This window comes from Triticum aestivum, chromosome 6B (genome assembly GCF_018294505.1).
Source record: "Triticum aestivum cultivar Chinese Spring chromosome 6B, IWGSC CS RefSeq v2.1, whole genome shotgun sequence".
Lineage (NCBI taxonomy): Eukaryota > Viridiplantae > Streptophyta > Magnoliopsida > Poales > Poaceae > Triticum > Triticum aestivum.
Genome location: NC_057810.1, coordinates 130,297,614 through 130,311,284, shown reverse-complemented (window position 1 = coordinate 130,311,284; position 13,671 = coordinate 130,297,614). Strand labels below are relative to the sequence as shown.

The 13,671-nt window shown below is 43.4% G+C and overlaps 1 protein-coding gene across 2 annotated transcripts; it reads left to right on the top strand.

The window, feature by feature from the left end:
• Positions 1-2,801: 2,801 nt before the first annotated feature.
• On the top strand, positions 2,802-6,890 carry LOC123136130 (RNA-binding protein L). 2 transcript variants are annotated; one of them, XM_044555432.1, is made up of 6 exons: positions 2,802-3,173; positions 3,698-4,160; positions 6,061-6,110; positions 6,200-6,330; positions 6,413-6,515; positions 6,587-6,890. In XM_044555432.1, the coding sequence occupies exons 1-6, from the start codon at positions 2,889-2,891 to the stop codon at positions 6,806-6,808; spliced, it is 1,254 nt and encodes a 417-aa protein (XP_044411367.1). In that variant the 5' UTR covers positions 2,802-2,888; the 3' UTR covers positions 6,809-6,890. The 2 variants fall into 2 exon arrangements, with proteins under 2 accessions (XP_044411367.1, XP_044411368.1); XM_044555433.1 differs by having other exon boundaries at positions 2,803-3,173; positions 6,596-6,890.
• Positions 6,891-13,671: the final 6,781 nt, after the last annotated feature.

Sequence of the window (13,671 nt, the reverse complement as noted above, 5' to 3'; positions counted from 1 at the left end):
GATATAAACCTCATAATTGGTATTGTACCAAAATTTGTATAACGGTGTATAAATACACTCAAAAAAAGAACACTAGTAGCGATGGACAGGAAACACACTGCTACTAGCTAGATTAGTAGCAGCGCGCTATAGAACAAATGCTGCGGCTATGAGTCTTAGCAGTAACGCACGTTGTACACGCTACTACTAAGTAATAGCTGTAGCGCCTTATTAGTAGCGCGGTTACCCGCGCTACTAGTGAGCACTAAACCCGCGCTACTACTAGGATTTTCCCTAGTAGTGACGGTTTATTACGATTTAGGTCGAACCGATTCACCGGTTTTCCTTTTATTAATTGAACGCACGTAGTTTTGTTAGTTCACGACAGAGGGTTGTTTAGCTATGAATCGCACACTTCCCTGGCCCAATAGCAGCCAGACACGTAGCTAGTGCCCGATCTGTTTTTTTAGTTATTTTCATTTCTGTTTTTAAAAACAGAAAAGTTTCAATCTTATAAAATTAATATCTCCTAGGTTATTTAATATTTTAATTGATTATTTTTGCTCTAGATTAGAAGTTTCTTAAAGTTTTTATAGATATCAAATTTGACCATGTTTGAAAATTTGAATTTGGATTTATATGAAATTTGTCCAATTGACTAAATTTGCAATAACTTGAGCTAGGAATAATATGTTTTTAGTGATTCTTTTTACTATGTATATTTTATTGCATTATTTGATATCCTCCCATCATGCATGCAAGTAGGTGTAATTGAATCAAGTTCTTGAGTAGTATCATGTGGTAGGATGAACCCAAAATCCTCATGACACCATTGCCCGGAACGTTGTAGTTATTTTGCTATGCCTTGTAGATGGGTTTGGTTGAGTGATGCACATGGGAGATGTGAGAGTCAAGATGATGAAAACCCCAAGACTTCAGGATGCTCATGACAGACTTCAATTCACTATTGGGTGAAGGGCGGATGGACGGACACCCTGGAGTACCCAGTGGTTGGCCCCAGGATGCATGGAGAAGCGCCATGACATCTTGCGGAAAGTTTCACCCAGCCACAAAGAGACAAATGAATATACCTTAACCGAAAGCTTACTTGTGATGCCGCATGCCATTATGGGCTCTGGCTTGGTCGACCCTAGGGGTGACTTTGCACGGAAGGTGCCAGCAGATGTAGAAGAACGGTAGAAAATGGATGGGCACCAGCAGTGGCCCAGAGGATCTCTACAGAAGACCATGTTTCGTTCGTCGCGTCTTTAAATCCCCTGCAGTGCGAGGACATAAAAGGAGGGAACAATTCTTGCAGGTAAAGTGCACAAGACTCTGTATAGTAGAAATCTAATTGATTAGTCGTGTCCCCAGTTACGGACATCTAAGCCTCTGGAATCGGATTTATTAGGAACTCTCAACATAAAACATAATAAAATTCATGGGTTATAATGATTTCGGGCATGAGACACTGGTTGGCGGAACCATCTCAATAACAATCAATATTTTGTAGTAATTGCAAGCAAATCCTTTTGTTGTTGGGAAAATTTGCTTTTGCAAAAAACTTAAACATAGAGCCCTATAGCCAAAATTGCATATAGTGATAGCATTATTATTGTTGTTTTTTCCTCTCTGTGACTTGCCGGCATATTCAAAATGCTGACCTACACGGTTGCAATGTCTCATGTTGCAGATGAGTTTTCCGACCAGGAGTGAGGCTACGATCTACGCTCGGTGATTGCCCTTTGGAGTCAGATGGACTCGCTTGTCGTCTACACTTCAGCAATAGTTTTTCTTATGAGTTGGCCTTCGGCCGAATTTATTCTATTGTAATAAAGACTTGATATGAGATTCGATGTAATAAATCAGGTGTGATTGAACTTTGATATTTTCATCAATATACCGTGTGTGCAAGCATGATCTTGGAATGATACAGATACACAGAGACTAGACCGATTTTGGGTTGGGTCGCTATAGCTCGAGGACGCACCCTTGGTGGAAACAGGCGGGCCTAGCGGAGACGACCGTGCAGTCGGGGTTGACAGGTTGACACGATCCGCCCAATCTCATCGCGGAGCTCGTCGAGGTCAACTCCGATGGCGAGCTTGACGTCGTCGAGGCGGCCAGAGAGCTGGTCCAGCTTGCTGTCGAGCTTGGTGAGGGACGAGACCATCTCGTTGTTGCGTCGGTCGAGCTCTTGGAGAAGGCGACGTTGAAATCAGTGCGCAGAAGCTCGTAGATCGCCTTGGTCTCCGGTGAGATTTTTTCCATGGCTTCAGCGCGGTGGCGGTCGGCGAACCAGGTGTGGTGACGGTGGACGGGAAAAATCCAGGGTGGGGAAACCCCTGATGCCATATTGTGAGTTCTTGATCTCGAATTTCACTACATGGCAGAAAATCAAGTACAAGGAGGGGAATCAGAGGAAGAGGAAGCCACTCTGACACGTCACCCGCACACGTTCATTACGAACTAGCCGTTTGCCAGCCGCCTACATTTCTATCCATCTCATGTGGTACAAATACTAGGCCAGTTAGGCCCATTCCGGCCTAGCGAGCCGAGCGGACCGCGAAGCTGCCTCTTAGGCCGTGCGTCGATTTGAACTGTTTCTTGGCCTGCGTCTTGCTCGCTGACAGAATGATATTGTATCTTTTTTATTGACGATGTAACCCTTATTTTTCGATAAATAAAGCTCATGTTTTGTTAAAAAAAACTGGTAACTCAGTTTTTCGTTTTGCAAAAACAAATCTTTCGTTATCCTCGGATTTGTTACCGTAACCAAACAGAACTTCACAAAAGCCAATCACCGTATCCGAACAACCCCATATAAAATCTCGCGTTGGCTCTCACGCGCACACATCCCAATCTCTTCCTGCTCCGTCTCCGTGCTAGGGTTCATCGTACCAGCCGCCATGATGCCCCAGCCGCAGCCCGGCGTCGTCCCGCCGCAGTGGGGCGCCATCCCACCGCCCATGCCGCCTCACCACCTCTACGCGCCGCCGCCCCCGCAGATGTGGGGCCAGCCGCTGCCGCCCCAGCAGGCAGCGTATGGGCAGCAGGCCGCGTACTACGGCCGGCCGGCTGCCCCGACGCAGGCGCCCGCTGGGCCCAACGAGGTCAGGACACTCTGGTTAGGGGACCTGCAGTACTGGATGGACGAGAACTACGTCTACAATTGCTTCGCGAGCACCGGCGAGGTATGTGCCCCTCTCTCTCCGGCGCCGTCTCCTCGGAATCCGCTGTATAATTGGTTCAACATGTCGATGTGGATTTTGCCAGTGATTTTTCGTGGGCCCTTGGGTGACGCTTGATGCAAACACGAATACGTATCCGTGATTGACATAAAACACGTTTATGTGTGTCTGGCCCAGCACCAAACCACTATTATTATTCTTCAACTAACTGTTTATACTTTCTGAAAAGCAACTTGAGCCATGGGATCAGGCTCAGTTTTTTCCTTGGTTCTGTTATTAGTTTCTTATTACGCTTATCTGTTTCACGGTATAAGCTGAAATAAAATTATAGGAATGACTGCGGCCAAGGTATTTTGCGAACCTGAGTTGCTTTCCTATTGTAACTGGTTGATTGATGTTGTAACTGGTTGACTGATTCAGATTTGTGATTATTTATCATCATGTGTTCTACAAATTATACTCTCAGTTTGTGTCTATCGTTTACACACAGTATATTGATCTTTCGTATTGTCCTCTTTAATTTGTAGGTGCAATCTGTGAAGCTGATTCGGGACAAGCAGACTGGACAACTTCAAGGTTATGGCTTCATTGAATTCACAAGCCGTGCTGGCGCTGAAAGAGCTCTTCAGACATTCAACGGGGCAATGATGCCAAATGCTGAGATGGCATACAGATTGAACTGGGCGACTGCTGGTGGAAAACATGATGATGGCGCTGATTACACAATATTTGTTGGTGATTTGGCTGCTGATGTCACAGACTACGTATTGCAAGAGACATTTAGGGTCCAGTATCCCTCTGTTAAGGGTGCAAAAGTTGTAACGGATAAACTGACAATGCGCCCAAAGGGCTATGGCTTTGTGAAATTTGGTGATCCCACGGAGCAAACTCGTGCAATGACTGAAATGAATGGGAGGCTCTGTTCTTCAAGGCCCATGCGTATCGGACCAGCTGCAAATAAGCAAAAAGCAACTGGAGTTCAAGAGAAAGGTCAGAACTAAATCCTTGTCGGCTAAATTTAATTTGTTTTAGCAGGGTTTTAAAGATTAGTATATTTGCAGTTGACTTGTCATTGATTTTATGTGTTCATTTTGTCCTTAGTTGTTCTTGCAGTTACTTGTTGTATTAACCTTCTGTGGTTCAGTTTCCTTTATTACTAGTTGAAAATGTGTCGAAGCTTGGCTTGAGCAATAAGTTTGTAGATCCACAACAGTTCCTTCGTGAATTCAGATCATTTAATAATACATTAGGATTCTGAAGTATACTCATAAACTCCCATTGTGTCGAAGCAGGATATCAACAGGTTCTCTACGACTGACATGAACAGCATTACATATCTTGTGTAATGTGTGGCCTCTGTTAGGTCAGTGTTAATCGTTTATGTCCTAAATTTGAACCTGGTTCTTTTGGTATCCAGTACTTCCTTTCCAGTTTTGTTCCTTCCACGTACTCGTTTTATTTCTTCCTCTATCTTTAATTAAAGCTGTCTCTTGAAGTTCACAACCTTCATCGGTCGTAGGATCTGTGGCAGAACGTGTATAGTGTAATGTCTTGTAAAACAGTCATGGGTGTCAGTAGTCCTTACCTTTTTCTCCCTACTATTTTTAAATTTTTTTGTGTTGGATGCGATGCTTAAATATCAGTGTCCTTTCCAATCAAGTTCTAGATTAATGCCAAAAAAGTCTTCCAAACATGGGTTTAGTTGTACAGATTTCTTAGGAATGGTCAGAACCTTTTGTACCGGAGGCTCTTTGTGCTAAGTTTATCCAAGAAATCATATGCGATAAAAGCACGTGCACACATAACGTAATTTGTGGAGTCGTGACATTTCTATATACTACACATAATGAAATGTTTGGATCTGTGACATTTTTATATGCCACACATCCTGTGCCTGGTTGTTTAGTTTCTTAACCGATTATTTGCACCTTGTGATTATATTTCCTTGCAACTGTATTAGTTAGCTTTGTCAAATTGAGATTTGGCGTCACAGCTAGTTGTTGAGTTCTGGTGTTTGTTTATTTGCTAATCAGCTTATTCTGTGGCATAATGTTGCAAACACTCAGCTGTCTTGTCATTTTTCTGGATTTGAGTTTCAAAGTTTGTGAGATATTTTGAGCACTAATAACGACTTGAGTAGCTTATAAACAACTTCATTTTTTGGGCATATTGGTTTTAATAGCAAATCTAATAGAGTCACCATATTAGCCTGATTGCCATAATAACTCTTCGTATGGCAATTTTTGTTGAAAAGGTGGGTCTATCGGCATCTTGTTTGGAGGCTGCTGCAAGCTTAGGTTTGCAATTGTCTGGGGTCCTGCAAGTTCCATTGATTGCATTGATCAGCAGGCGCTTTAACATATGATTAATTATTTACTTGCGTAGTCCTCAAGTTGGCCTGTGTAATTTTCAAAAGCAAACTCTGAAATTTAATATGTCAAAGTTTGTTATTCGTCTTCTCATTATTAGTTCTTTTGGCCATTGAGTAGTTGTCCAAGGACTGAAGAATGATACACTATCTACAAGAACTACACTTTCGTCATTGCAATCTTGCAGTGTTATATTGTTCTGATGTTCGGTGTAGTTTCTGAGATTTGATGCACAATGATATGATACGCCTGATTTGCCCTTTTTGTCTCTACATATTGTTTAATTATCAAGTTGTAATTCATTATGCTTGATACTGCGGTATATATTTGACCTAGTTATTGCTAGATAGAATGTGTGAAGCATGACATGGCATTTGTATGAACAATTGCATTTACCAACCATTCCTTTTCAAGTCAATTGAAAATTTATAACCTGCATGGCATACTTAATTCATATATTTGTTTTTCAGTTCAATATCCCTCAAGCCTGACAGTATATCTTTATTTGTCTTTATTTACAGTACCAAGTTCTCAGGGGGTTCAGACTGACAATGATCCTAGCAATTCCACTGTGCGTTCTTTGTTCTATTTCCTTGAATGCAAGCAACTAGCCTAGTGACTGGTTATGTTTGATAGATCATCTATCTTTGGTGAATGCAGATATTTGTTGGTGGCCTTGACCCCAACGCTACTGAGGATGTTTTGAAACAAGTTTTCACTCCATATGGTGATGTGGTCCATGTTAAGATACCTGTTGGCAAAAGATGTGGTTTTGTTCAATATGCTAGCAGGTTCACTATTTTTACCCTAGTTTTCTGGTACCAATCAGTATATTCATCTAAATTCTAAGCAGTCTGTTACTGTAAAATTCAGATCCTCTGCGGAGGAAGCCCTGCTAATACTGCAAGGTACCATGATTGGAGGGCAGAACGTGAGGCTTTCATGGGGTCGAAGCCCTTCAAACAAACAAGTTCAGGTGATTTCATCTCTCACATATTGCACTTGCTTTCATTACCCCTCCAACCAATTGAAGCTATATATTTTTAGTCTCAACAGGACTTCAACCACTGGGGTGGTGCTACTGCTAATGCTGGCTACTATGGCTACGCACAAGGCTACGGGGCTTATGGATATGCTGCTACTCAACCTCAGGACCCAAACATGTATGGGTATGGGACATATGCTGGCTACCCAAACTATCCACAACAAGTAGCACAGCAGCCGCAGCAGGAACCTGTAAAATCTTCGCTAAATGTAGATGCCGTCTGACTTAGGGCAGTCATGTTATATTGACATCATCCTGTTACATCAACATATGCTGCTTGAATGGTAGTAGGTTTTTTTGTTTGTTTGGCATGGATGGGATATAGATACCAAAACATTTTTTTTTTGGTTTATGAAAAGAATCGACTATATATTAAGGAAAAATTAATCCATGCTCTTATATTGATATGTTGAAGTGGCTTGCAGAATTACCACTGCACACAATTGGCTCATAAATAGTAGTTGAGTAGCCAGGTTGAACAATTAAATCTTTGGGAAACGTTTGGGGCCGGGGCACCGGCCGAAGCTTCGGCCGGTCGCCCGCTACCACGCGCTCCTGTTTTCTCTCCCGCCCCACCCGCTATGATGATGAGCGGCCCCGGCGAGGCGCCGTCTACCCCCCCCCCCCCCCCCCGTATCATGCCCTACCCCCGTTGCGGCCAATCTCGCCGGTGAGGGCGTCATCCACCCCACGGCCGGTGATTCCCCACACGCACGAGCACCTCTTATCTGCAGCTCCGGCTATTCTCCCAGCGCACCGTCTCCAGCTCCGGCAGACGAGCTGCATAACTGCGAGGGTGAGGCACACCGCACACCCACGACACAGGTGATGCTGGAACCGGCGTCTGATTTTGCTGCAACCGACAAACCCAGAGCTGGAACCAGCACTTAGTTTTGGTGCATCGCCTGGAGTGTTTTCTACGTCGACATGCGCGGCCGCCTCATTTTGTTGCAAACGACCAGGCAAAAGCTTCTACCGGCAAGATTTTTTGCTACCACGGCGACCGGCGGAAGCAGCGACCAGCAATGACTTTTCCAACAAATGATTTTTGTCCCGGCAAAGCCAGAGCTGGAACCAGCTTTTGTTTTTTGCTACAACCAGCAAATCCAGAGCTGGAACCAACAACATATTTTGGGGCTTCGATGGATGTACGTCAGAGCTACAACCAGTGCTGAAAAATGCTACTTCCGGCAACCATGAAAGCTACAACCAGCTTTGAAAAAAGCTTCAACTGGATACGGGGTAGCTGGAGGTCGGCATCGCGCAGCGGCAAAAAGCTGCAACCGACATGGAGGAAAGCTACAACGCGTTTCTAAAACAGCTTCAAACCGAGAACGGCTAGCTAACAATGGTGAGCAGCGGCGACGGAGCTGCATGGCGCGCGGTGCTGCGACGGGCGCGCGGAAAGCTATGACGGCGGGTTGCGACAATGCTGGAACCCTCACCGGTGGTGCTGCAACCAGAGGGAGGGAGACACGCCTGGCCCGGCGGAGCTAGGGACGTCTTTCTTTCGACCAGCCCGGCGGAGCTGCATACGGTGCCCCCGGCGAGTTGCGATGGCGAGCGGCGCCACGAGCTGCGATGCGGCGGCCAAGGGCGAGCACGAGCGGCGCCGGCGAGCTGCGACGGCGAGATTCGTTTTTTCCCTGTCTTTACGCATGCGTGCGGGAGGAAGAAGATGACTTGGTCGCAGCAATCTCGTCCATTCACGCGTACGTATCCAACGCTCAGCAGCGGACCGGCCCAAACTTAGGCCGGTGCGCCGGCGCAGATCAGCGCCCTAAATCTTTAACCTTGGTGAAGACACGCTTTCTCAGAGTCAAGATTCCTAATAGTCGATAAGATCTTTTGTACTTTTTTTTTGAACTCTCCAAGCCTTTTAATTTAATCAGTGCTGAATAACAATGTACAGTATCTTTTACAATAAAAGGGGCTAAGGCACTAGGGGCTTCATCAAACCAAGTACTAGGGGGAGAGAACCTAGCTAATCTTGCTAGCTCATGAGCAACCGAGTTTGCTTCCGATGACAATGCTCGAACCGGGCTTGAACTAGATCATGCGACATATGGTAACAATCATCTATAACTGCTGCTGCCGGTCCAACAAAAAGGTCACCTTCTTGCATTACTTGGATCACATCACTATTATCAGAATTTATCACCAGTCTTGCTTTGTGCCAAGTTAAGGCCGAACCGAAGCACAAGGGCTTCACCCATGAAAACATCCATGCATTCACCAGCGACATTATTTCCTGCTGCCAAAAAATTCCCAGAGCTATCCTGTAGTATTGCACCAACTGCACCTTGTAAAGTGTCGGAGTCAAATGACGCATCAATATTGAGTTTCACTGTCCCACCAGGCGGTCGAGAGGCGGCCAAGAAGTTTGCTGCAAGGCCCCACCACAGATACCACGATGCAATTGACACAATAATATCCGATCTTTCCTGTCCCAATACAATTGTTTCATTTGCAGGTAGGTTCAATAGATGTTCAACCACAGCTTCTCCTGAATGGTCTATCTCACATGCCCCTGAAATAACCTCCTCAAGTCCCAATTCTGTCGAGACTTGTTTCGCCTTTTGGCACTGGAATAACATGTGTTTAACTCTTTCACGCCCATCGCACGCCTGGCATTTTATATCAATCTTCATGTGTCTATCAGCCAGTGTAGTTCTACATGGTAGAGTTCCATGTAATGTTCGACAGAGGAATATTTTTACTTTGGCAGGGCAAAGTAATCTCCACATAACATCCCAGGTACGGTTCAGTGATGCGGAACTAGGTCCACGTGTAGTTCCTCTCGCCTCATACTTAGACTTCCACATGACATAATAAGCTGATTTCACCGAGAATGTCCCTGTTTTTGTCAGATGCCATGAGATGAAGTCCTCCATCTCGAAAGCTGGTAGAGGTATCGACAGGATGTGTGGTACTCGATGGGCCAGAACGCCTGCTCAATCAATTGCACATCCCATTGTCCTGTTGTTGGGTCTATAAGATCAGCCACCATGGATAACAAGTTAGCTCCGCGAGGTGTAGTCGGTCTTCTGTTGTTGGATTGTGGTATCCATGCATCTGACCAAATCTTTATTTTGTGTCCATCTCCTATCCTCCAAATATATCCTAACTTCAAGGTCTCTACACCTTCCATGATACTTTGCCAGGTCTTCTTCTTTAGTGTGGCATTAAGTAAGTCCCCTTCCGGATAGTATTTTGCCCTGAGAATCCTTGCACAAAGAGAGTCAGGGTTATCAATCAGTGCCATGCTTGTTTGGCCAACAAAGCAAGGTTAAAGCAGTGTATATCTCGAATCCCCCCTCTTTTTTTGGGACACACATCTTCCACCAGGCGAACCAGTGCATCCTCTTATGAGTAGCGTCGTCGCCCCACCAGTATTGCGCTATCGTATCTGTAATTCCCTTGCAAACCTTTTTAGGAATTTTAAAGACCGACATAGCGTACGATGGTATTGCCTGAGCCACTGATTTAAGTAACACCTCCTTCCCACCTGATGATAATACCTTTTCCTTCCACCCACTGATTTTCTGAATAATTCTATCGATTAAGTAATGGAAACAATCTGTTCTATCCAACCCAACTGTAGCAGGCAGCCCTAAATACTTATCGTTGAATGATTCAGTCATAATGTCAAGAGTGGTGCAGACTTGCGCTTTTTGCTCCACGGATATGTTTGGGCTGAAAAAGACACTGGATTTCTCAACGCTCACCTTCTGCCCCAAGGCCAGACAATACATATCAAGGACATATTTTGAACATGAAGCATTCTGATCATTGGCCTTCATCGGAATGAGTGAGTCATCCACAAATAATAAATTAGTCACGACAGGAGCTTCTCTATAAACCCTTACTCCTTCCAAGTCACCTGATGTTTTAGCATGAGACAGTAGCGCTGTTAAACCTTCAATACAGAGAAGAAAAAGATACGGGGATAGGGGGTCCCCCTATCGCAAACCCCTAGCAGGTTTAAAGCTACACGGTACTCAAGTGAACTTACACAGAGCATGACCAGTTTTACCCAGTTTGCATGGAAACCAAGTTTTAGAAGCATCGCTTCCAGAAATACCCATTCAACTCGATCATATGCTTTGTGCATATCTAGCTTCACCGCACACCAACCTTCCTTTCCTGAGCGTTTATTCTTGATAGCATGCAGACTTTCATAGGCGACCAACACGTTATCAATAATGAGTCTACTGGGAACGAAAGCACTCTGAGTTGGGCTAATAATTTCCTCAATAAAAGGCTTCAAACGAAATGCTAGCAGTTTGGAAATAACCTTATACACACCATTACAGAGGCTAATAGGCCTAAACTAATTTACCTTCTCCGGTAACTGAACTTTTGGGATCATAACAATGGCAGTAGCATTCCATCCTTGGGGCATGGTACATGTATTAATAGCTTGCAACACTTATTCCACTAGATCCTCACCAAGCATTGGCCAGAATCGTTTGTAAAACACAGTGTAGTCCATCTGGCCCAGGGACTTTGAAATCGTCGATATCAAACAATGCTTTTCTCACTTCTTCGGCAGTGTAAGGAGCTAAGAGAGAGCTATTCATCTCGTGGGTAACTCTGGGAGCCACTCGAGATAGCACATTTGCATCTGGACTTTGTAGTACCGTGTTGACGTCCATTTTACCATGATCTACTACGTTTTATGAACATGAATACCATTTTACAGCATTACGTTAGCTCCGGCTAGTCCAACAGTTGTATATGTGCAAATGCTCCAGTATGTACGTGCACAATCAGAATCTGATCAGAGCCATTTTGTTGTTTCAACTGATGAGAGCTGATGGGCGAGATGCTGCTAGAGCAATTAGAGCTTCTGATGTGACTTGTGGTTTATATTATTACTTGCCATGTCTTTTATTGGCTATTTACGTCTTCTGTGGGAGGACCTGGTCATAAGATACATACTAGAAGGGTTGTGTGCGCTTTGCCGCGCCGTTGAATTTGTTGGAATTCTTAAATTTCTTTGCTCACTCTATTTCAAAATATATGATGTATTACTCTTTTGAAAAGTCTAACCTCTCTTTAAGTTTGATCAAATTTATAGAGAAATATATCAAAATTCATAATATCAAATCGGTGTTATTAGCTTCATCATGAAATGAATTTTCATTTTTTTTGTTTAATAATGTGGATGTCGATATTTTTGGCTCTGAACTTGGTCAAAGTTAAAGAAATTTGACTTTCCAAAAAATTAATAACCCTTATAGTTTGAAACTGATGGAATATTTAGTTTGACCAGTGAGGGAGATGATGGAGTGTGTTTTATGTTTATTTATAATGCGGTTATTTGGTGGGCCTTTCACGGTATGATTCTGTGCTATCCGCTAATCAACCATATTTACATGGGGATATTTTTTCATCAGTGCCTGTATGTATTGTATTCGTGCTATCATGGTGAAGTTTTTTCCTAGGTGATGGGAGTCTGCGAGGGGTTGATATGTTTTCGTAGGCCAGTTGCTGCTGATTGATTAAACAAAATCGTTGACCTGATCAAAATCGTAAATCAAATCCAAAATTGAATACCTCAATCGAATAACTTTAAATTAGAGAACATAGAGAATTAAAATAATTAAATGGGAGAGTGCCTTGAGATATTGTTGACCCAGTCAAAATCGGTTGATCCAATTCTGAACTGTAGCCTTAATTAATTGTGAAGATTTGAAAGCATGATGTATTGTATAAAATATTAAATGAGAGAGTTTTGAGAAATTGTTGACTCGGTCAAAATTGGGTGAGCAAATCGCAATTGAAGACATCAATTGATTGTGAGGCCTCTAATCCTAGGGAGCTTACTGTTTCAGTATATTCATGTTTGCAGATCGCCACTCCATAGTTTGCCAGTTAACCGAGCATAGGAGATTAGAAAAAAAATCAAAATCACAAGAAAGAGGGCAAATAGTTAATGGGCAGATCGGTGCACCAGGAGGCCAGAGAGAATTGAGGGAAAAAGCAACGAATTGGAGAGTAGTAGAGAGGAAGGGGACGCAATTGTTCTACATCCGAGCTCACATGAGGTTGGGTGAACAGTAAAATCCGAAAAATGTTAAAGAGATTCAAAAATCTGAATTTTTTGCAAGAAACATTGATGTTTTTTAACATGTGTGCAAAATTTCGCTATCAAACCACATTCTTGTAGGTGGGGACAAAAAAAAATCGATGTTTCAAATAGCAGTCTTTTTGAAGCATCAATTTTTTTTGCCCACACCTACGCGAATGTGATTTCGTAGTGAAAATTTTCATGCATGTGGAAAAACATCAATGTTTCGTGTCAAAAAAAATTAGATTTTTCTGAATTTTCTTAACATTTTTTCGGTTTTTTAAATTTTCGGGTGCAAAACAACACTTTCGAGATGAAGGCACATATTGCTGCTTATTCACCTGTTGTGCTTTCGATTACAGTGGGAGACATGCAAGAAACAAAGCGGATGAAGCCTGAGTTGCATTGAAAAGACCCTCTGAGGCGGAGAAAACTAGTGTGCGGCCGGCCAGCCCGAAGCCCCATGGAACCACCCAACCCCTATGGCATGACGCACAGAGGCTACTACTACACACAAACACCGTCGAGTCTCAGAGACTCGAGACACAATGAGCGGCGCAGATGATGGAAGCAGCAACGTCCACCCCAACTTTTCTCCTCTTCATCTAGCCGTTAAAGCCATGCGTGACCAACATAAAACCACCACGCCGGGGAGCTCCTATAGGGCGCATAAGGTGCCGGGAACGCAGCGAGCCCGCACCCCCCACTCCCCCTTCGCGCCCATATGGGCCGGCCCATGTTGGGCCGGGACACTGCCTGTTTTTTTCCTTTTCTATTTTTTCTTTTTCTCGGTAATTCGGGATATCAAAAAGTTTTAAATTTCAAAAAAGTTACTAATTTTAAATAAAACAATCATGATTTCAAAAATTGTAAGAAAATGTTCATAAATTCAAAAATGTTCATGATTTCGAATAATGTTCACGAACCCTAAAAAATGTTCACAAATTTGTAAAAAATGTTCATGATTTCAAAAACTGATTCTTGAATTAAAGAAATGTTCATGATTTCAAA